A 23,832-nucleotide genomic window follows, 5' to 3' on the forward strand; every position below is an offset into this window, starting at 1 on the left:
GGATAATTAAAATCCCAGTAAAGCAGAGTTCGTTCAAGGAAGTAAGGAGGTTGGATAGGAGAATCTGAGAACAAAGCCAGTGCATGTTTGTGGGCTGAAGAAACTATTCACAGCTGAACTATTTTTGAACGCTGAGATGATGGCACATAATTAGCTGCTTCAGAATGAACTGATACCAACATTTTAATCTTTGTATCTTGTTATTTCTGTGTGTATGTATGTATTGGGGGAAATGCTTTATTGTCTCTGAGGAAAAGATGGAGATTCCCCATTGGCAAAACATCCTCCACCCTCTGGACAGGGCTGCATATGGCCAACAGCCAGGCAGACTCACCTTCACCAGGATGCCCAGCTGGGCAGCCCCACGTTCATCCAGCGGGCCCAGATTCTGACTGACCAGCGAGCAAAAGCCGTGACACAGATCTAGGATTTCATTCAGGCAGTGAAACACCTACCCAGGAAACAGTTGGTATGAGGAAAAGAAGGAAGATACATGTATGATATTAAAGATTATTCCTACTCTTTGATCTCAGGAGAGACAATGTCACGTGTCAGTCCTGCTGGCCCCTCAAAATGCAACAAGTGGAAACCAAACTCTTCCCTTCCTGCAAAGATGCTGTCATTCTCTTAGTCACCCCTGCATAAACCTTCCACTGTAGTCACATCACACTAGTCATCATTTCTTGGGCCCAGCCAGTGTGCTCCTGCCCTGAGCTTTGCTTTCACTGTTGCTCCCTATACCCAGGATCCTCTCCTTGAAGCCACTTCACGTTCTGCCTTCTCAGTGGAACACTCCTTTCCCCATGTAGCCTTTAGTGACCCCTGCTTCTATTATCTATACTGTTCTCTTGGCCCCTGTTCAGGCCGCCTGTGTTGTTACTGATCTATGTATGTATGTATGTATGTATGTTCTGTTTCTCCAACTAGATTGTGAGCTCCTTAAGGGCAGAGCCATGACTTATACCTCTTTGTATCCCCAGTGCCTTGCACACAGTAAGCACTCAATAAATATTTAATGGTGACCACCTGCTCTCATCTTCTCCTTTACCCAAGGATGCACTCCTGCCATTTGAGGACAGTCTGCCTGTCATAGTGTTGGTGTCAGTTTTGTTGGTGTCAGTTCACAGAGCCCTTGGGAGTGGCATCTATGTAACCTGTTGTCCCTTAGTGCAGCAAAAAAAGCTTCGAATAGGAGCAAAAGAGAAGTCTGCAGTGTTTGTGGTGTGGCAGAACTGAGGGAGAAGAGCTGGCTGACATCAGAGATGAAGTGTAATCTATGGAACCCATATAATCAGAGAAACTATGAGGGGTCATTTCAGCCTTCCCGCTTTCTATTCTGGAATTGGCATGCATGTTGAGCTTTTAAAAAAACACACCGGGCCCTGGGTTTCACTCCAGAGATTCTAATTTAAGTGTTCAGGGTCCCAGCTTTTTAAAGCTTCCAGGTGACTCCCATGTGTAGCCAAGGTTGAGGGTAATGACCCTGAAGGAGATGGACATACACACACACGGGCAGGGAGACACTACTCTTGGCTGTGAAAACAACTTGGAACTGGTGCATCCTGGCCCAAAAGACTGCTAAGAAAGTAAGTACTATATGTGCTTTCATTAGTCTTTCTGTGGTGTCAGGTTTTTTTTAAAATTAAATCCTTTCAGCACATACTCTCCTCTGTAGCTGCTCACCACATCCCCATGATACAATATTTCAGAAATTCAAAAACATTTAAGTTCCCTTTTAACATTCCCTTTTAGCTTTGCTTTAAGTTGTTAAAAAGGTATGAAAATGGAGATTCAGCAATTGTTTTAATGATAGTTATGTATCCTGGCAACTCAGGATCTAAGGGAACAGTCAGGCGAGAAGCAGTCCAAGGAAACCAACAGGCCTACTTACAGGTTTCAACAAGATAAAGGACTGAGCCAGCAGATTGCTGAGGAAGTGGTCATGAGCCAATCGGATGCTTTCAAAGTCACGGGTGGAGTTGATCTGATGCAGAAGCTGTGAGAACTGAGACTCCAGCACGTCCACCTGATGGGCAGGGACACAGGTACTTTCAGTTACAGCACATTCTAAGCACTCGAGGACATTAAGATGCCTGACACTATGAAAGAGAAAGTCTCCCTCCTATTCAAGCCACTTTAAAGCTGACCAAAGACCCCCTCGCGTTGCTTAGCTTTCTACAAAGTTACCTGTCTAATGCCTAAGAAGCTCCAAAGTTCTGGCAGATCGCCTCACCTCATGCCACATCCCCTCCACCAACTGACGTTCTAGCCAACTCTAAACATGAGGGTCAGATCAACAAGAATTAAAAAAGAATTAAATGCTGCACTGCTGACAAGAACCCTAGACTCAGTCTCCTTCCCTTTATTCCCACTTTCTTCTAAAATGCCACCAAGAAACCCTGCCCAGTGATAAAATCTGTGCCTTTTCTCAACCCCCAACATTTCAACCACTGCAGGGTTGAAGGACCTCTTGAGTCAACCCCGTTCACCTCCCAGACTTTGGTCGCCCTTCCTCTAGTCAGCCCTGGGCCCGGACCTGGAGATAGTACTGAAGATTATCCACCAAGAAGGCCATGTGGTTTCTCAGGCGCCACTTGACGGCATCTGTCTGGTTGGATTTGAGGTGCTTGCGCTGCATCTGGAGGGCCCAGCAGTGCTGCAGCTCGGCCTGCACCCGGCGCACGCTCAGTAAGTACTTGAAGACGACATTGTACCTGCGACAGAAATGTCAGGCTCTTTAGGAATAAAACTTCATTGCCCACCTCACCTGCATGACAGACCCTAGGACTCTGGGCCTGCCACCTGTTCCCTGAGAGGCAGGGAGGCAAGGAGAGTGGCTAGAGCTGTGGCTGAATGGACTGGCTCACTGAGATGGTGGAATATTACATAGCTGTCAAAATGAATGTGCTTCAGCTGCACAGCCCAAGAGGACTCCTAGCAGTAGGATTCTGAATAAAAAAGGTAAATCTCAGAGTACATAGAGCCTTTTATACTTTTATTCAATAAAGCTTAAAACAAGCGGGTAGGAAAAAAAACATACTTCGAGGGAATATATATTGATGTTATAGAACTAAATATTAAAAGGACAGAAAATGGGACTGTGGGAGAGGGGTGACCATGGGCAGGGGGAGCCACGGGAGGGAGACTACGAAAGACCGTTACTGTTGGTATTCCAGTTTCCGTGCTGGGAAGTGCTTTTACAGCGTATGTGAAAGGAAGGCAGGAGGGTCTTGTGTGGCCCAATAATAACAATGTGTTAGGAGGCAAGGATTTCAGTTAATCGAATTTTCTGTCCCAAAGAAGAGAATGCAAGTAAGGGCTCCCTAGCTCCTGCCTCACAGCAAGCTCAGGGCCTAGCTGCCTCATGCTGAGCCCTGCGCTGAGGACACACATGGGAAGAACAGCTGATTCCTAGTGAAACTGGATATATTTACTTGTTCGTAGGCAGACTTGCAGAAACCAATGTGATTTGGTTTTTAAGATCATCTATTTCTAATGGAACAACCTAGTAAAAATAGTACACTTTGTTTGGATTCGGATTTGAACAAGCCGAAACATAACAAGACATTTTTGGATAACTGGGAAAGTTTCAATCTGTACCAGATATCAGATAAGGACTTATTGTTAATTTTACTGGCTGTGATAACTGCACTGTAGTTACACTGACAACACACCGGCTCTGCATCGCACATTGATGGAGTGAAACAACACGCCTGGGCTTTCCTGTCTAAGGCTCTCGCTAAAACAAGAGGCGGAACAAGTGACGCTGACAGATGCTGCAGCTGGATCATGTATACGTGGGGGCCATTATGGTCCATGCTTTTGTTTATATTTAGAAATTCCCATAATAAAAAGTTTTTAAAACTACATCAGAGATTGATTTTTTTTCAAGGGCGTTCAGAGCATATCAAGTGAGGATATACGTGTTTGCCTGTGGGACACTGGGAGCGGTGAAGGCTCAAGGACAAGGAGCAGCTTCCTTCGTTGGGCTGTGGGCCCTGAACTTACCCCCCAAACTCCCGGGACCAGCCTTGTCTTCTCCAGATCATGCCTAGGCTCTCATACCCTAAGCTTCTCTACTCAGAAAGGTAGAGAGGACTAGGAACAGGAACAGAGGGTGGAAGAGAGGCCCTTTTGTTCATCATTTTCCTTTATCTCCATTCCTCTAGCCTGAGCACAATAACTACTGTCCTCCAGCCCCAGCCCGGGCCAGATCAGGATTTGGGAGATTTGTGTAAGTGTGGGGAAGGATTCCACATGTGACCACTAGCCAAGCCTGCTTCTCCACCTCCCTTCCCCTAGAGCTCTGGTTTCCTGCCTCGGGGACAGAAGGTCCTGATGGAACTGAGCAACAGCACCTGGCAGGCTCTCAGGATAAACAACAAAGCTGATCCCAGAGCCTCTTACCACACTGGTCCCGCTCCCGTATTCCATCCCAGCTTAGCCATCCCCACTGCCTCTCCCTGGGGGTAAGGCGGCGAGTTCCTCTGCAGTGGCTCAAGTCCACAGCAAACATCTGGGCTTGGAAAGTCTTCCCAAGTAGATCAACAAAAAATTACACAAATTTTAGGGAGGAAACTTGCTAGTCTGATGGAATTGGCAAGGGCCAGATTCTTCATGAGGTGCTCAAGACTGCATCTTCCAGAGGCCACAGACAGAGAGTGTGTAAACTGCTGATTGTGCGACTTAAAACATGACAACGGGCACCTGGCCGGCTCCGTCAGTGGAGCCTGTGACTCCTGATCTCAGGAATTTCAAGCCCCACACTGGGTACAGAGATTGCTTAAAACATAAAATCTTAACAACAAACACACACACCACTACCACACTGGTGGTCTGAGGGTCTGACACTTTCATTCATCCCAGCACCCAGCAGCCCCCACGGCCTCGTGTCCGCGGCTTCACTTGCTAAGCTTTGCTGTCCAGTCCCTGAAGGCAATTGCATTTGCAGCCTCTGACTTACAGACTGTACGACCACCAGCCGCGTGGTTATCCTGTGCCCAACAATTCTATTCCTGTTTATTTCTACCCTTGCAAGTCAGGTCAGACTGACCTAGAAGAAATTCAGAAATACTCACTTTTCCAGAACAGCAGGGGTGAAGAGAATGTGTAGCGGCCACTGCACTTTGTAGGAGAGACCAAGGGCTGCCCAGCCAGATGCAGGGGCTTCCCTGGGAGATGTTTCCCGAGAAGGCCCTTCTCTTGCCTGAGCAGCATCTGTTAAGAAAATACAATGTTGCTCATTCAGAACCAGGGCTTCCACAAGGTGAGTCACGTTCATGAGGGAGTGCTCATCACTTGAGCCTATAGTGTCAGAAGCATACCGGCGACAAAAAGGGGACTTGCATTAGAAGGCAAGGGAAGTCTAAGGGACTTGCATTAGAAGGCAAGTGAGATTCTCTTAGGAGGTCTCTCAGATTCTTTTTTCAACCTTAAAAGTCTGTTTGCTGGAAATAAACAGAGACCTTTCCAGCAGCAGGGCAAAAAACCATGGTCTGGGCATCCTGCCTCGCCTCTCTGGACTTCCCTTTCCTCCCATACAAGATAGGGCCCCAGACAACGTGACTTCTAAGGTCCAAAATGAAATGGTTTCTGTGGAGGTGGGTGGAAGCACGGATGGGATAACAGATGATGAACCCATAGGAGCAGAAAGATGCAAGAAAGAATGGCAAACCTTTATGCTCCTTTCCATGATACTCGATTGTCAAGTGCAACAGAGGGAGAAGGTTGTCATCATCCAGGAGAACCTTGTGTGCGGACTGCTGGAAGGCCACATTCACATCTGCAAGGGCGAACACAGTGGCTGACAAGAACGCTAGGCTACATAATAGACCCAGGCACTGCTGGCTTTCCACTTCTCTAGCCCACCTGACACTAATGGTGGGACACATGGAGACAGGCTACTTTTAACGGCCTCGCATGCATTCCCCCTTCTCTTGCTGATAATAGCACCCAGTTTTCCCTAGAGAATCACCCCTCCCAGTATTAGCCATGTGGTTCAGTGGGGTTGACAATACCTGATGCTAGGGGTAGGCAGGTGACCCAGCCATGCTCAATGGAATGTAATACTCTAACTTGGTATACTATTTTGTTTAGGGATATGAACATGTCTCCAGCCAAGCCAATCCAGAGGCTTTATTCAGAGTAGAGGTTTTTTTTTTTTTTTTTCTTAGATAAACTGGGATTTAGTGGGATGTAAGGTTGGTTGGAGGCCATCTTGCTACCATATGGAGCAGGCCTGTCTGAGAAAAAAGGCAGAGGTGAAAGATGGAATGGCACCAAGTCCCGAAGGCGTCATGTGAGTCCCCGGATCAGACTTTGCCTAAAACCTTAATCCTCTGGCCTTTTCAGCTATCAGAATCAATACATTTTTCTTCCCCTTTGCATGAGTTTGAATTGGGTTTTCTGATATCTGCACTGAAAAAAGTCTTGTGTGACTACAGTGGCCATCTATTGTTTATAGAGTCAGACAAAAGGAAACCATGGTGTCCCCCCCCCCATTTTGTTTTAATTTTTATTTATTTATTTATTTTTATTCTGATCCTTTCCCAACTCTCCTCACATAGTCTGAATGGAAATGGTTGTCATTCCCATTAGTCAAAGGTGAACACTTCATTTTATCTTCATGTCGGACATCTTTGGTGCAGGGGTATGTTTATGATCTGGACTGGGCTAATCAAAACCCCTTCCTGGGATCTTTCAATTTGCTCCCAGAGATGCTGGATTTGGCTCCTCCAGTAGATACTGTGAGGTACTTGCTTGAAACCATTGCTGGCCATGTTTCCAAATTGGAGTGGAAGGCCATCAGAGAGCATGGAAGAGGCACACATAAGATGCGGTAAGAAAGAAAATTCTAGCAATATTCAAGTCCCTAGTTTCTGTTGTCTGAAGCCCAGCTAATACTATCCCACTGGAGTTAAAGATGAAATAGCAAATAAATTCCCCCTTTCTACATAGGTTGGTTCAGGTTAGGTTTCCATCATTTGGAACCTAAAGAACTCGAATATAACAAGGGGCAGTAAATAGCGCTATGTCTGTCCGGTAGGGATGTAGGATGACACTATGATAACATAATACCTGATTTATACCCACTCTTCCAGGAAGGATCAAAAGGCAACTCCCAGTGACTTCAGTGTGCAACCCACCAAAGGGCCTTCCATCTTTGGAAACCCTGCTCTCTAACTCACCAGGTTGCTTTTAACGTGGAACAGAATGAACGGTTCAGCAGCGGTCAAGAAACACCCTACAACATCAGTCAACCTGTAATTCTCAGGCCCAGAGGGCAATTACCATGTTCAGTTACTGCAGTGGGTGGTGTTTTTAACATGTGTTGAGCTGTGTCAATGAAGGCCTGAAACAGTTCTCCACGTCCCAGAAGATAAAAGTCTTTAATGATCTGCAGAAAGAATGTCAATTTAGGCAGAGCCCCACATCATGGAGCCCCGCATCAGGCTCTCTCCTCAGCAGGGAGCCTGCTTCCCTTCCTCTCTGCCTAAATTGTCAAGTTCAGTGATCTAGAAAGGCAGGAGCTGTTCACCATCGTAATTACACATGAAGTTGCTAATCTCATCACTGTGAGCCCAGCCTACAAAAGGATATAGGCTTTTGGCATTTCACAGGGGCACACTTCCCACTCGTCAAGGCAGGACAACGGTGTGTCTTTAGTGTCATTTATTCAATGGCGACACAAGTCTGTTCTGCCAGAAGAAAGTAAACACCCAAACCTTTGTGCTACAGTATATGTGTAATATTAGGGAGAATTTGCCCTCTTGGGTGAGGACATGTGAGGCCATTCTGGAAGTCTGGGTACAGGCAACCAATGCTCTTAGGGAGAGGCTACAGAATAAAGTCGCTGCCCACCAGCATCATTTTAAGAATTAAAAGACGGGGGCGCCTGGGTGGCTCAATGGGTTAAAGCCCCTGCTTTGGCTCAGGTCAAGATCCCAGGGTCCTGGGATCGAGTCCCACATGGAGCCCTACATGGAGCCCCATATCAGGTTCTCTCCTCAGCAGGGAGCCTGCTTCCCTTCCTCTCTGCCTTGTGATTTCTGTCAAATTAAAAAAAAAAAAAAAATTAAAAGACAGCTATTACCTTCAGCTGACCCAGTAAATCTGACTCTTCTACCATGAGCTTCCAGAGATGCTGTGAAAAGAAAAAAACAGGAATAAAATTTCATTCCAATGAAAACTTCTGTAGAGAATGGTTTTGTGGGGCACCTAGGTGGCTCAGTCATTAAGCGTCAGCCTAGAGAATAAAGTCACTGCCCACCAGCATCATTTTAAGAATTAAGACAGGGGGCTCCAGGTGGCTGGGCTAGCTGGGTGGCTCAGTGGGTTAAAGCCTCTGCCTTTGGCTCAGGTCATGATACCAGGGTCCTGGGATCAAGCCCCATGTCAGGCTTTTAGCTCAGCAGGGAGCCTAATTCTCTCCCTTGCTCTGCCCCTCTCCAACCCCACCTGCTCCTGCTTTCTCTAATTAATAAAATCTTTAAAAAAGCTTCTGCACAGCAAAAGAAATAATCAACAAAATGAAAAACAACCTCCAGAATGGGAGAAAATATATGCAAACCACATATTTGATAAGGAACTAATATCTGAAAGATATAAAGAAGTCCTAAAACTCAACAACAACCACCATCACAAAACACAGACAATCCAATTAAAAAATGGAGGAATTAAACAGGTTGTTTTTTTTTTTTCCAAAGAAGATATACAAATGGCCAACAGGTACATGAAAAGATGCTCAATATCATCAGCCAACAGGGAAATGTGAGTCAAAACCAAAGAGCTATCATTTCACACCTATTAGAATGGTTATCATCACGAAGAGGTAACAAGCTGTTGGCGAGGATGTGGAGCAAAGGGAACCCTCGTGAACTGTTGGTGGGAATGTAAATTGGTTCAGTCACCATGGAAAACAGTATGGAGGTCCCTGAAAAATTAAAAGTTGAACTACCACATGATCCTTAATTCCACTTCTCGGTGTGTACACAAAGGAAACGAAACAAAGGAAACGAAACAGGATCATCAAAGAGATACATGCACTCCCACATTTACTGCAGCGTTATTCACAACTGCCAAGATACGGAGACAACTAGGTGTCCATGACGGGTGAACAGACAAAGAAGATGTGATATATAATGAAATATATATATTTCAGTTATGAAAAAGGAAATTCTGCCACTTGTGACAACATGGATGGACCTTGAGCATATTATACTGAGATACGTCAGAGAAAGAGACACTGCATGATTATCATTTATATGTATAGTCCAAAAAGCCAAACTCATAAAAACAGAGTAAAATGGTGGTTACCAGGAGCTGCAGGGTAGGGGGATAGGAGAGAGGTTGTTTAAGGTTACCAACCTGCAACTAGTAGGTAACTGAGTCCTGGAGATGTGAGTCATGGTATAATGAATATGGACAACAATGCTGTATTATAATCAGATTTGCTAGGAAACTAGATCTTAATTATTCCCACCACAAAAAAGAGATTATAGTTATGGGATATAGCAGAGGTGCTAACTATCCCTATGATGACAATCTTAAGAATATATAAATGTGGGGAGCCTGGGTGGCTGAGTGGTTTAAAGCCTCTGCCTTCGGCTCAGGTCCTGATCCCAGGGTCATAGGATCAAGCCCTGCATCGGGCTCTCTGCTCAGCAGGGAGCCTGCTTCCCCCCCCCCCCTCTCTGCCTGCCTCTCTGCCTACTTGTGATCTGTCTGTCAAATAAATAAAATCTTAAAAAAAAAAAAGAATATATAAATGTGTCAGATCAATATGCTATATACCTTAAATTTACACAATGTTATATATCAAATACAGTTTGATTAAAAAATAAAAGCACATGTATTAATGATGATAATAATTAAAAATAAAAACACATGTAATAAAGATCCTCAGGAAAAGATCAATAAAGATCCTCAATAAAATAAAGTTTAAAAAAATTGTATGCTCAGGATACATTGAGAAGAGTGTTATTTCAGGGAATGGATGTGCTTGTTCTCCCATGATGCATTCAGAAAAGTGTTTATAAACACCTGTAATAATGGTATTTATAAAAGTGGTACCTAATTGCTATGACATGAGTGTTTAAGTACAGAGATATGTTTACCATTCAACAATGCATTTATTTATTTATTTATTTATTTATTTATTTTTAAAAATATTTTATTTATTTATTTGACAGAGAGAGAGATCACAAGTAGGCAGAGAGTCAGGCAGCGAGAGAGAGAAGCAGGCTCCCTGCTGAGCAAAGAGCCCGATGCGGGGCTCGATCCCAGGACACTGAGATCATGACCTGAGCCAAAGGCAGCGACTTAATCCACTGAGCCATCCAGGCGCCCCTCAGCAATGCATTTAGAGAAATGTTTAAAATAATGATATTAATGATGGTTATAGAAACATTCTGAACAAGCTTTAAAAAAGGAATAAACTATTGATACATGCAACAGGGATTAATCTCAAAATAATCATGAAAAACATCCTGACCCGCCTCCTCCCCGAAAAGAGCACGTATTGTTTGGCTCCATTTATATAAATTCTAGAAAATGCAAACTAATCCCTAGTGACAGAAAGCACATCAATGGTTGCTTGGGGCCAGGGAGGTAAAAAGAGTTGCAAAGAAAGGATGGAAGAAGATATGAGGTAAATAATGACCTGGAAAAGAGGTGGGTAATGATTCTTAATTAATAAAATAGAATTTAAGTTTAAAAAATATATATATGTGTATGTGAGTATATATATATATGTATGTACATATATACTCACATACACATATATATATGTATGTACATATATATATTAATATACAGAAATAAGTATATAAAGAAGACATTATATATACATAAAAGGAAAACAATAAATATATATTCATTACAAATATGCACATGCCTAACATCCAGCTCGGAAATGAGATATTAGAACAGGCACAGAACTCTAGACTCACAGAATATACACTGTCTGGGCACAGGTAGAACTAAAAACAAAAATGGGCCCTACATTAATCCATAAAGGAAGCCTCAATCAACTCCAAAGGACTGATCTACAGACTGTGTTCTCCAACTATACTGCAATAAAAATTAAAGCTTAATAAATTCCTGGGGTTAAAAAGAAAATCAGAAAGAAAATAAATTATTTAGAACAGGATGATAATATGTATATACTCCATGCCAAAAACTTGTGGGACAAGGTCAAGGCAATAAAGTTTTACATGTATTTCCTAGGAAGCAAGGGTTACAAATAGGAAAGTCAAGTTTCAACCCAGGAAACTGGCAAAAAGTAACAGAAAACTCAAAGAAATAAGAAAGAAGAAAAACAGGGCGCCTGGGTGGCTCAGGTCATGATCCCAGCATCCTGGGATCGAGCCCCTGATTGGGCTCCCTGCTCAGTGGGAAGCCTGCTTCTCTCCCACTCCCCCTGCTGTGTTCCTTCTCTCGCTGTGTCTCTCTGTGTCAAATAAATAAAATCCTTAAAAAAAAAAAGGAAGAAAAATAATAAAGGCAGATACCAATGAGATAAAGAAAAAAGGTAATAAAAACACAAGCTGTCTCTTCGAAAAGATTAGTTAAGACTGAACAGTAAAAGATTAAAATAAAATACAAAATAAAACAAATAGCTACAGACAGATTTTCTAAAAACTTAAATCTAGATGAAATGGGCCTTCCTAGAAAAGTAGAAAATACCAAAATTGGTATAAGAAATAACAGTCTTGAACAGATAAATACAGGTTTAAAATAGGTTCCCTTGGTAAAGATTTTCTTTTCTTTTTTTTTTTAAGATTTATTTTTTGCGGGGGGCATGAGTGGGCAGAGGGGCAGAGGGAAAGGGAGAGATATCCTCAAGTAAAGCCTCGATGAGTGTGGAGCCCCTCGTGCGGCTCGATCCCTGGACCCTGAGATCACCACCTAAACCAAAATCAAGAGCTGGATGCTTAACTGACTGGGCCTCCCGGGCACTCGGAAGATTTCCCCTTCTTAAACAACCTAACTTAGATAATTTTTCAGGTAAGTTCAATCAAACTTCCAGTAACAACTCCTGTCATACAAATTACTCTAGAAAAAAAGAAAAGTGAGAGATACCTAGCTCATTTATAAGGCTTATACACTCTATATTCTGCAGCCACATGGGAATAAAACAGGAATCATCTAATTTCACTCGTAAATGTAGATGCAAAAGTTCCAAGTATTGTATTGCCTAACCAAATCCAACAGTGTTTTAAAAAATAAAAACTCATGTTTTCAAGTACAGTTTATCTCAGGAAGATTCAACATCTGAAAATCTAACCAGGAATTTACCCTATGAACAGATTAAAGGAGAAAAAGAACCCAGAGCAAGAAATTGCACCATCATCGATAAAGAAAAGGCAGGTTACAAAATTCAACATCTATTTATGAAAAAAGCACATAATAAACTAGAAGGTTAACTCCTCTTTTAACCTGATAAACTTATGTGCTGAAAACCTCCAGCAAACATTAAAGTAATAGAGAAACTGTTGATGCATGATCTTTAAGAGCCAACAAAGCAAAAATGCCCACTATTGCCTCCACTGGTTAACACAGTTTATACCAACTTATCACTCCAGCTGTTTAATATAGTATTAGAGATCCAAGACTGTAAGAAAAAGAAAAGCAGAAGTCTAAAAGTTGTAAAACTCATTATTTGCAAATGATATGATCATTACTTAGAAAAATCAATAGAAACAACGAACTGTTAGAACTAAAAAAAGACTTCGAGTTGTCACACAGATTAACCCACAAAAATACTGCCACTTCTCTGCATAAAACAATAAGCAACTAAAAAAAATCAAAATAACTAACTTAAATATCTAAGAATTGTTTCAAAATCTTTTCATTTAAGTACTAAAAAATATACAGAAAGTACACAAATAATAAGTTTACAGGTTGGAGAATTTTCACAAATTGAACACACTTGTTACCAGCACCCTGAAAGCCCTCCTCCTGCCCTTTCCACTGACCAAGGTCAAATTCTTTTTTTTTTTTTTTTAAAGATTTTATTTATTTATTTGACAGAGAGAGAGATCACAAGTCGGCAGAGAGTCAGGCAGAGAGAGAGAGAGAGAGAGAGAAGCAGGCTCCCGCTGAGCAAAGAGCCCGATGCGGGGCTCGATCCCAGGACACTGAGATCATGACCTGAGCTGAAGGCAGCAGCTTAATCCACTGAGCCACCCAGGTGCCCCCCAAGGTCAAATTCTATTCTGACATCTAACGTCAGATTAGTTCTGCCTTCAAACTTTTTTTTTTTTTTTTTTTTTTTTCAGAGAGAGAGATGGACAGTGAGGTTGGGAAGGGGCTGACAGAGAGGGAGAATCTTAAGCAAACTCCATACCCAGCTCAGAGCTCAAGTCAGGGCTTGGCTCTCACAACCCTGAGATCATGACCTGAGCTGAAATTAAGAGTTGACGCTTAACTGACTGAGCCACTCGGCGGCCCTGCATTTGAACTTTTATATTAACTTTACATTAACTGTTTTTCAACTTTATATAAATAAACTCATAGAGTATGTATACGTAAAGAAAACCAAGGGGCACCTGGGTGGCTCAATGGGTTAAAGCCTCTGCCTTCGGCTCTGGTCATGATCCCAGGGTCCTGGGATTGAGCAACGAATCGGGCTCTCTGCTCGGCAGGGAGCTTGCTTCCTCCTCTCTCTCTCTCTGCCTGCCTCTCTGCCTACCTCTGATCTCTATCTGTCAAATAAATAAATAAAATCTTAAAAAAAAAAAAGGAAACAAAAAGGGAATGAGTATGATATATATTTGTACGACACTCCCCCTTTTTCCTTCTGAAAAGGAAACTATTTTCATTACCATAAAGTGTTACTTTAAGAGAATAGCTCTGAAAAAGGCCTATTAGCTACAATTATAAAAAACTTCAGAGTCTGAACTTCCACTCTTCATCTATCATTTTTAAACTGGAAATGTAATTTCTACCAATATCCACATTTCAGAATTTCACAAGAAAAAAATTTTTTTGAAATCTTGTACTATTCATTCAATACGATTTTTACTTTCCTCCATGAATTAACTCCAAAGTTATCACAAGAATAATGGAAGAACAGAAATAGATTTAATAAAGTAAGTTGCAAGGACCTCAAGATACCAACTCCTTAGACAGGAGCTGCCTTGGCTATAGATGGAGGGGTAGGATCTTGAAATTACGAAAGGACAAAAGCATGTATTCTAAAGAGTTTAAATAATTATTTGCCTATAAAGAATCAAATGAAGTGACACCTAAAGGTCACCTTATGATTTAATATTCTGTCAATATCACAGCTATCTCCCAGACCTAGAATTTTTGAGACAGTGACTAGAAAAGGAAATCATATTCATGATAGATTACTGTGCTTCCAACGTGAGGATATGTGTTGCTAAGCTGCTCTGTTCTGGAGACTGTAGTGCGCTGGGTATGCTTCACCGTCACCTGCAGTGGTTTGTTGGCTGGTGTAAATACACATAGCTACTCCCTCCCTCCCAATGCAGATCTACCAGTCAGCAGCTCTGGAGGTGAGGGTCGAAGTTGAAAACCACCAAAACAGGGTGCCTCGGTGGCTGAGTTGGTTAAGCAACAGCGTTTGGCTCAGGTCATGATTCTGGAGTCCCACCATGGAGTCCTGCATCGGGCTCCCTGCTAGGCAGGAAGTCTGCTTCTCCCTCTGACCCTCCCCCTTCTCATGCTCTCTCTCATTCTTTCTCTCTCAAATAAATCAATCTTTAAAAGAAAAAAAAAAGAAAGAAAACCAGTAATATAGTAAAAAAAAAAAAATCAGCTGTTTAAACTAAAAATCCCATTTCACATTATCACACACCTGTGAGCCAAATTTTATTTTAGGCCACAGAACAGATGCACATCCAGAAAATTACTGGTCACAGTCTAAGTCAGGGGATAAAGCAGAATTCACTTAATACTGAACTAGGGGGCACCTGGGTGGCTGAGTCAGTTAAGCCTCCGACTCCTGATTTTCACTCAGGTCATGATCTCAAGTATCCAGGACTGAGCCCTGCATCTGGCTCTCTGCTCAGCGGGGAGTCTGCTTGTCTCCCTCTCCCTTTGCCTGTCCTCTGGCTTATGCTTGCTCTCTCCCTAATAAATTTATCTTAAAAAAAAAAAAAAAAAGATTTATTTGAGACAGAGAGAGAAAATGCACGAGCAGGGGGAGAGTAGGTAGAGGCAGAAGCTAACTCCTTGCTAAGCAGGAAGCCTGACTCCAGGCTCAATCCCAGGACCTTTGGATCATGACCTGAGTGGAAGTCAGACACTTAAGGCAGACACTTAACTGACTGAGCCACCCGGGGGGCCCCTAAACAAATTAATCTTTAAAAAAAAAAGAAAAGAAAGAAAGAAAGAAAAATACTGAACTAGGAGTTATAAGACCTGCTTCTGACTTCACTTTTGTTACTGTGCAACACTAGCCAAGTTAGATTTCTATTTTATTCATTTGTAAAAATGGAAAAATAGGGACGCCTGGGTGGCTCAGTTGGTTAACTAGCTGCCTTCAGCTCAGGTCATGATCGAGTCCCACATCGGGCTCCTTGCTCGGCAGGGAGCCTGCTTCTCCCTCTGACTCTGCCTGCCACTCTGTCTGCCTGTGCTTGCTCTCCCCCTCTCTCTCTCTGTCAAATAAATAAATAAAATCTTTAAAAAAAAAATGGAAAAATAAAACTTATTCTATGTTCCTCATGGTTATGATGCCCATTAATGAAAAAGTAATAAAGCCATCTAAAATATAAGCAAGGTGCTAAATTTAGTCTGAATCCATTGATTCCTAGCCATTATCACCAACTACATTGACAGATTAAATATGCTGACTGTCTGAATTTGAAAGTGAGACCTTCCTTTATTCAAGTAAATAGCTAACTAGAATTCTGTCAGGTGTGAAGACTAAAGCAGTTCTGCATCTATTATGAAAAACTTGCCCTGCAACTCTCACAATTCCCTCCAAGCTAAGCTCTAACCACATCAAGAAGCAATGGAAGTCAAGTGCTCAATTTCTGGGGGCCTAGTCTGTTTTCCTGCTAAGAAAGCCTACTAGGACATACAAACCTCGGCCACGGTACTACGAACACGATCCACCACCTGTTCGAAATCCACCAGGCTGAAGAGCGCCTGCTGTTTGAGCCGATGGAGCTCCGCAGCGAAAGTGTCCTCTTGGTTCTTCAAAATGGATCCTACAAGGCAGGCAGGCACCATCAAAGGAAGGCAGAGAACAGCAGGATGGGTTAGGACTTCTGGTCCCCCTGGTGCATCTCCTTCCGGTTTCTCACGTAAGTGAGTCCTGGTTGTGCTGCAATCTCAGTGCAGAAACCTTATCATCCACTCCCTTGGAGGGGCCATGTGCTATTAAAAAGGGCCTTTGAAGACAGGGCCCACTGGGCAAGGAGGTTCTTACCTTTCCTCGTCAGGTTTACATTTTGATTCTCAAACATCTGGACAGATTCTCCAACAAACAGGATTTTTTCAGCAACCCTCACTGGAATGTAGGATGGCAAAATCTCCACTCGTAAGGAAAACTGTTTTAGGGACGGAGCCAGCATGTTCTCTTCCTCTATCAGGCGCTACACAAGGAAAAATCCACATCAGACATGATGTATGAAGTAAGAAGTGGAAGGCAAGAAAACATCAACTCTCCCAACCCATGATTTCTATTTTTTCTAGAGGTATGGACTTGAATTTTTTAAAAAAATTATTATATATAGAGAGGGTGTGCTCAAGTTGCGGAGGGGCAGAGGTGACAGAGAATCTCAAGCAGACTCTGTGCTGAGCACAGAGCTGCACACGGGGCTTGATCTCAGACCTGAGCCAAATCAGGAGTTGGACGCTAACCAACATAGCCACCCAAGCGCCCTGAAGCAGGGACTTACTTTTTTTTTTTTTTTTTAACGATTTCATTTATTTGATAGAGACACAGAGAGGGAACACAAACAGGGGGAGTGGGAGAGAGAGAAGCAGGCTTCCCACTGAGCAAGGAGCCCCATGTGGGGGCTCGATTCCAGGACCCTGAGATCATGACCTGAGCTGAAGGCAGATGCTTAGAGACTGAGCCACCCTGGCGCCCCCAGAAGCAGGGATTTAAATCTGAAGTTGCACAATGCCTGAACTACCAGTGTCAGAGAGATGAACATACTTCCATTTTCAGACAGCTGGATAGCACAGTAGAAATAACAGTCTTGTTGGATTTTTGTTTTTTGTTTTGTTTTGTTTTTCAACATTAGGATTTTTGTCCTCATTCTGCCTTTACTATGTAAGAATTTGTGTAGCAGATTGGGAACTCAGTTTCCTTACCTGTAGAATGGAATCATTAGTCTTTATTTTTCCAGGTCTATAGGTCTATGACATCATTATCTCGCCATTTATGTGGGCTCCGCCCAGCCCTTCACTAGTACATAGCCAGAGTCATTAAACCAAGTGGTTCTCAAAATGTGGCTCCCAGGGGCGCCTGTGTGGCTCAGTGGATTAAGCCACTGCCTTCGGCTCAGGTCATGATCTCAGTGTCCTGGGACTGAGCCCCGCATCGGGCTCTCTGCTCAGCAGGGAGCCTGCTTCCCTCTCTCTCTCTGCCTGCCTCTCTACCTACTTGTGATCTCTCTTTCTCTGTCAAATAAAGTAAATAAAATCTTAAAAAAAAAAAAAAAAGTGGCTCCCAAACCAGCAGCATGGGCCTCACTTGGAAGCTTGTTAGAAATGAAAATTTTCAGGGCGCCTGGGTGGCTCAGTGGGTTGAAGCCTCTGCCTTCGGCTCAGGTCATGATCCCAGAGTCCTGGGATCAAGCCTCACGTCAGGCTCTCTGCTTGGCGGGGAGCCTGCTTCCCTTCCTCTCTCTCTGCCTTCTTGTGATCTCTGTCTGTCAAATGAATAGATAAAATCTTTTTTTTTTTTTTTAAAGATTTTATTTATTTATTTGACAGGCAGAGATCACAAGTAGGCAGAGAGGCAGGCAGAGAGAGAGGAGGAAGCAGGCCCCCCGCTGAGCAGAGAGCCCGATGTGGGTGCTCGATCCCAGGACCCTGGAATCATGACCCGAGCCGAAGGCAGCGGCCCTAACCCACTGAGCCACCCAGGCGCCCTGAATAGATAAAATCTTAAAAAAAAAAAAAAGAGAGAAAGAAATGAAAATTTTCAAGCCCCTCCCCAGATCCAGGACAATCTGAGAGATGAGGCCCAGCCATCCCTGTGTTTTAACAAGCTCTTCAGCTGATTCTGACACATGTGGAAGTTTGAGAACCACTGAATCGGCCCAAGAAGCCCCAGATGCCCACCACCCAAACACTCAGTGCCCCCCCCCCCACTTCCTCCGACTTGTTTTGGGTTTGACCTTTATCCTCCAGCTCCAACCAGGAACTTTGGGCTCCACAATCCTGCCTTTGAGCTCTGCTGTTCACCCTTCCTGTTCTGCACTTTAATGCAGGTGGTGCTCAGGCATTTTCCTATCCATCTCCTAACTCTTCTTAAACTATCCTTTTTCCACCACTGAACTGAACATTGCAACAGGTGTTTTTTTTTTTTTTTTAAAAATATTTCATCTACTTGATAGAGACAGTGAGAGAGGGAACACAAGGTGGGGGGATGGGGGTGGAGAGGGAAAGTAGGCTTCCTGATGAGCAGGGAACCCAATGTGGGGCTTGATCCCAGGACACTGGGATCATGACCTGAGCCAAAAGCAGATGCTTAATGACTGAGCCACACAGGCGCCCCATAACAGGTGTTTTAAATCTTTTTACATCACAGGACTCTCTGCCATATATAAAAGCTATGGACCTTCCAGACAAATATACAAACATACATTAAGCAGAAACTCCCGAAGCACCTCTGGGCCCCAGGTTAAAAACTGCTAGATGCTGATGACTCCTTAAACTTATCTTTAAGCTAGACTGCTCTGTTCTCATGAGCTACAAGCTCAGCCCACTGGACATTTCCTGCAAGTACCTCAAACTCAACATGTCCAAAAGTAAATCTTTCCTTCCCCTCCCTTCCCTTCCCTTCCCTTCCCTTCCCTTCCCTTCCCTTCCCTTCCCTTCCCTTCCCTTCCCTTCCCTTCTTTCTTTCTTCCTTCCTTCCTTCCTTCCTTCCTTCCTCCCTCCCTCCCTCCCTCCCTCCCTCCCTCCCTTTCTTTCTTTCTTTCTTTCTTTCTTCCTTTCTTTCTTTCTTTCTTTCTTTCTTTCTTTCTTTCTTTCTTTCTTTCTTTCTTTCTTTCTTTCTTTTTTAAGTAGGCTCCAAACCCAGCATGAAGCACAATGTGAGGTTTGAACTCATGACCCTGAGATCAAGACCCCAGCTGACAGCAAGAATCAGATGCTAAGGGATGAGCCACTCAGGTGCCCCTCAACATAATAAAATCCATTAGATGGACCCAAAATTAGATCCATCTCTTTTCTCTCAATTCCTGCCATACACATTCCGTATCATCTCTACCCACCTAGCTGCTGAAGGCAGAAACTGGGTAACATTCTTGATCCTTCCCTCTGCACTGCTATCCAATTACTAAGGCCTACCTATTCCATGTCCTGAATCTCCCTCAGGCCACTTTATTCTTCTGCATGTTTACTGTTACTACCCTTGGTTTAGGCCACCATTATTTTTCACCTAAGTGTCCCCAACATTCTCTTAACTGGATCTACCCCTGTTGCTAGCCTTGATTTTTTAAAAAACAATTTCCCCACACACTATCCAGAGTCATCTATCATAAAATCTGATTGTGTTAACCTCTTCCCTAAAATTCTTCACTGGCTCTCAGTTCTTTTGAGGTTCAAGGCCAAATTCCTTCCCATAGTTTACAAGGGCTTTCATGATCTTATTTCAATAGTTTCATTGACTGCGACTTCCCCAACCCCCTCCACTGTCCTTGCACTTTGTATTTCTGCCTTTACTTGACCATTTCAATTGAATTACTACTGGTTCCTCAAGTAAACCATCTTTCATGGTCTCTGTACTTTGTACACATCCATCCCCTGCCTGGAATATTTCTGGACCTCTCCTCCCAAACTCTTTGCAATTGCAATTTAGATGTACATTCGACTGCAAAGCTTCTCTAGCTACCCTAAGACCAAGTTCTGAGAACACCCATAACTGTGCTTTCCAGAGCACTTAGTGCACTGTAATGTCACTGTTGACTTTTCTATGATTTCCACTAAACAGTAAGCTCTTTAAGGATAGGGTCTGCTACATTTTATTCATTTACTTCAGTTCAACACCCAGTAACTCTCCTAGAACAGTGCTTGGCATATATGTAACAGGCATTTAAGAATATGTTGTAGTAGGACAAATAAATAAATAAACATATCAATGGATGAATAAAGACAATACAGAGCTTTGGGGACTCTAATTGAAATTCCAAGCTGCATGTAAAAGTTATAGGGTAGGGGCTCCTCGGTGGCTCAATCGTTAAGCATCTGCCTTTGGATTAGGTCATGGTCTTGGGTCCTGGGATCAGGCCCCATGTTGGGCTCCCTGCTCAGCCGGAAGCCTGCTTCTCCCTCTCCCTCTGCCTCTCCCCCTGCTTGTGCTCTGTCAAATAAATAAAATCTTAAAAAAAAAAAAAATTATAGGGTAGCTACATGGCTACCTTAAGAGACAAGACTTATTAACCTCAGAAATGCACATACTGGGTAAAGGGGAAACAAAGGAATCTCACAAATACATTTTCTATTTTGTAGTCTCACATTAAGTTAGGTGTTAAGAATGCAACTAAGATAAAACCAAGTTCAAGTGTTTATATCTGCAGATTTTGTGAAAGGTGCTTCAACTACTATGAGCTGGGAATGGCAGGGGGACGGAGGATTGGGGGGGTTGGAAATCACTGAAAGGTCAACTAGCTCTAGACTTTGCTGACTCCTGGGAGGAGTATATTAGGCTTTCTGCTATGCTCTCACCAAGTCCTGGAGTTCTCGCAACTGTTTTCCTGTCAGTCCCCCAATGCCCAGATCCTCCTCATCCTCTTCTGGCTGGGCACTGACATTACCAGAAGAGGGACCTTGTTTGATAAAGAACTCTTCGTGCTGGTCCAGGAGGAGTCCATGTAGCATCCAGGCTGAGAGCTGCTTATACATGACCCCATGACACACGGCCAGGATTCTGAGTGGAGAGAAAAGCAGGAGCCTTAGAAGTCCTCTTACAAGCATTAAACCCCACATCGGCACAGAGGCCATGCTCTAAACTGCGACAGGATAAACAGAGGCCTGAAGGTCTGATGACTCAGAAGGAAAATAACCAATTAAAGCTAAAAATAATCGTGCTATTTTAATTTAAATGTTTGTGGATGAACTAGTGATTAAATTTCCCAAACTTGTAGGCTATATACTGAAGTCTAAATGTTCAGTAAACGTTTTACTAGTTTTTTAGAAGAGACACATTTTCTTTCCACCTTTTGTGTAAAGTGAGTTTCAAAACTGAGGATTCTTATTAAAATTAAATGCGCTTACAGGAGTCTTTTTGGCTGACACAATATTAAATTTGTTTTTGTTGGAATCACACAGAGAGAATAGATTCACTCTGTGAGAAGCAGGTATACCTGAAGAAGGATAATCCAACAAAACGCAGAAAGGTTGTTGAAGAAGGTGATATTCTCATGGTTTCAAAGGACCACTTCCCAGATAACATGAATTACAAAGGAAAATGTGGAAAGATCTGACAGAAAACACTAAACCAAGTGATCAAGCTTTTACAAAACCAAAAATGGAACACACTTACTTTCTGTGCCTTCTGATGTGATGCAACAAGAAATAATGTGGCCTATGGTATGTAGTGTTCTTGCCAAGTATCAGGAAATAATCAGAAAAATCCGGATCGTGTCACAGTTTATAAGACAACCAGTCAAAACTTTTTTATTTTATTTTATTTTTTTTAAGATTTTTATTTATTTATTTGACAGAGAGAAATCACAAGTAGGCAGAGAGGCAGGCAGAGAGAGATAGAGAGGAGGAAGCAGGCTCCCTGCTGAGCAGAGAGCCCGATGCGGGACTCGATCCCAGGACCCTGAGATCATGACCTGAGCCGAAGGCAGCGGCTTAACCACTCAGCCACCCAGGCGCCCCAGTCAAAACTTTTAAAATGTCAATTGTCACCAAAGATTAAAAAGGCAAGGACAGGCACTGTTCCAAATTAAAGGGGACTAAAATGAGGTGACTGCCAAATGCCACGTGAGAACACGTACTGCGCATCTGGGAGTACAAAGAACCATGGGAAAGGACTTGTGGTGGACAGATGGAGACATTCAGATTTATCCTGGATAATACACTGTTAATGTTAACTTTTTTGGGTGTAATATGGTATCAAGGTTATCTTAAGAGAACTGAGATTAGATAAGCCTTTTTTCTAAAGAGATACAAAGCTGAAATATTTGATAGGCCTTTCAAATGATTCCGTAAAAAAATGTGTTGTGTATGTGTTTGTATATTTATAAATACTTACATGCATATATTTCATACTCCACATAGAGGGGAAAAAGAAAAATGGGGTCAAATGTTAACAATTAGTGAAGCTAAAGGATATATAGGTGTTTATTATACTGTTCTTTCAACTTTTTGTAGACATGGAAATTTTCAAAATAATTTGGGAAAAAAGAAACTATGAGCTTGAGTCTGCTATTTATAGTAAGCTAACTGGATGGAATCCCTCTTTAAAAAAATCAAATGGGAGGCCATTTACATTGTGCACATTTGAGTATTTGGTCTATAAAATTTGGTCTCTGCAAATATATAACAAACATGCACTTATCACATGATCTATGCAAGATTTTATATTCCATGCATAAAACTATATATATTTACATAGAAGGAAATATACAGCAGAAGTTAAATTGTTTATCTCAAAGATCAGAAAATATTTCTTCTCTTTGCATGTATCTTCTATAATCAAAACCCAGCTCTTTTATTAGGAAAAAAAAAAAAAGCCCTGTGATAGAGAATTAAACAGAATTAAGCATGTTCTGGAACATTTCCTTTGGTGGATTCTAACAATAATATAGTATTTTTAATTTTATTTTATAGACTATCAAGTGAATACACCTCTATTTTGCTTCCTTCCGGCTACTGGTAATTTTCTAATTTCCTGATAGAACGGACACTGTTACAACGAATGTTTCTACATATGGTTATTTTCTTCTTTCGAATAACTGTAAGGATAAAATTCTTAAGAGTGGCATTATGGGACTATAGAGTATAAACATTTTTAAGGCCCTTGATATGAAATACCAGCTACTCAAAATACACATGATTAGATAGAGCTTCTTTATCCTGCACATGTAATGGAAATTCTCAAGGATAATGATAAGGATAAAAAGCATTGCTTCAAGGTTATCTAGGCAATTAGATCCTAGCTTTGATACTCAACACTTCATAACACTCTTTATGCAGTTTCCGAGCCATCATACATGGAGGCTTTTCTATCCTGCTCTACACAGAAAATCTCATGGATCTTTTCTATCCTGGTCATAACTTTCCCCAGGGGAAAACCTGAGATGACCTGAAAATGAAACAAGTACAAAGTCAAGTCACTTGATCACCCGCCCCCGCCCCCAATTCCCAGTTAAGCCATGACTTACTTTTCTAGCGCACTGCGAACAGGAGGCAAACCTCCACAGCTGTGTTTGTATACCGTTTCCAGGATCTGACAACCATGAATCTGTGCAAAATACAGACTTGTCAAACTTAATTCCATTTTAATAGTTCATGTAGCACAAACTCATATTCTATATTCAATCCAGATGGTACAATCCAGCAGATAATGGAGCTAAAGATCTATGTATAGTTCTGATTCTGACTCCAATGTATTTGGCGGGGGCGGTTTCCCCTACAACACCAAGCAAATCTTGAAGCAGCTGG

The 23,832-nt window shown here is 42.4% G+C and overlaps 1 protein-coding gene across 5 annotated transcripts in view; it reads right to left on the minus strand.

Moving 5' to 3' along the window:
- The window catches only part of TUBGCP4 (tubulin gamma complex component 4), a 38,281-nt gene that overhangs the window by 1,767 nt on the left and 12,682 nt on the right, over positions 1 to 23,832 (minus strand). For all 5 annotated transcript variants that reach the window (XM_082735425.1, XM_082735427.1, XM_082735429.1 and 2 more), the window contains 11 exons: positions 23,553 to 23,632; positions 20,884 to 21,085; positions 16,406 to 16,571; positions 16,060 to 16,184; positions 8,093 to 8,143; positions 7,291 to 7,396; positions 5,675 to 5,782; positions 5,079 to 5,217; positions 2,537 to 2,714; positions 1,892 to 2,026; positions 335 to 451 (listed from right to left, as the gene is read on the minus strand). In XM_082735425.1, the coding sequence (XP_082591551.1) occupies positions 335 to 451; positions 1,892 to 2,026; positions 2,537 to 2,714; positions 5,079 to 5,217; positions 5,675 to 5,782; positions 7,291 to 7,396; positions 8,093 to 8,143; positions 16,060 to 16,184; positions 16,406 to 16,571; positions 20,884 to 21,085; positions 23,553 to 23,632 (1,407 nt within the window). The remainder of the gene's footprint in view (positions 1 to 334; positions 452 to 1,891; positions 2,027 to 2,536; positions 2,715 to 5,078; positions 5,218 to 5,674; positions 5,783 to 7,290; positions 7,397 to 8,092; positions 8,144 to 16,059; positions 16,185 to 16,405; positions 16,572 to 20,883; positions 21,086 to 23,552; positions 23,633 to 23,832) is intronic.

This window comes from Mustela nivalis, assembly GCF_964662115.1.
Source record: "Mustela nivalis genome assembly, chromosome: 6".
Classification (NCBI taxonomy): Eukaryota; Metazoa; Chordata; class Mammalia; order Carnivora; family Mustelidae; genus Mustela; species Mustela nivalis.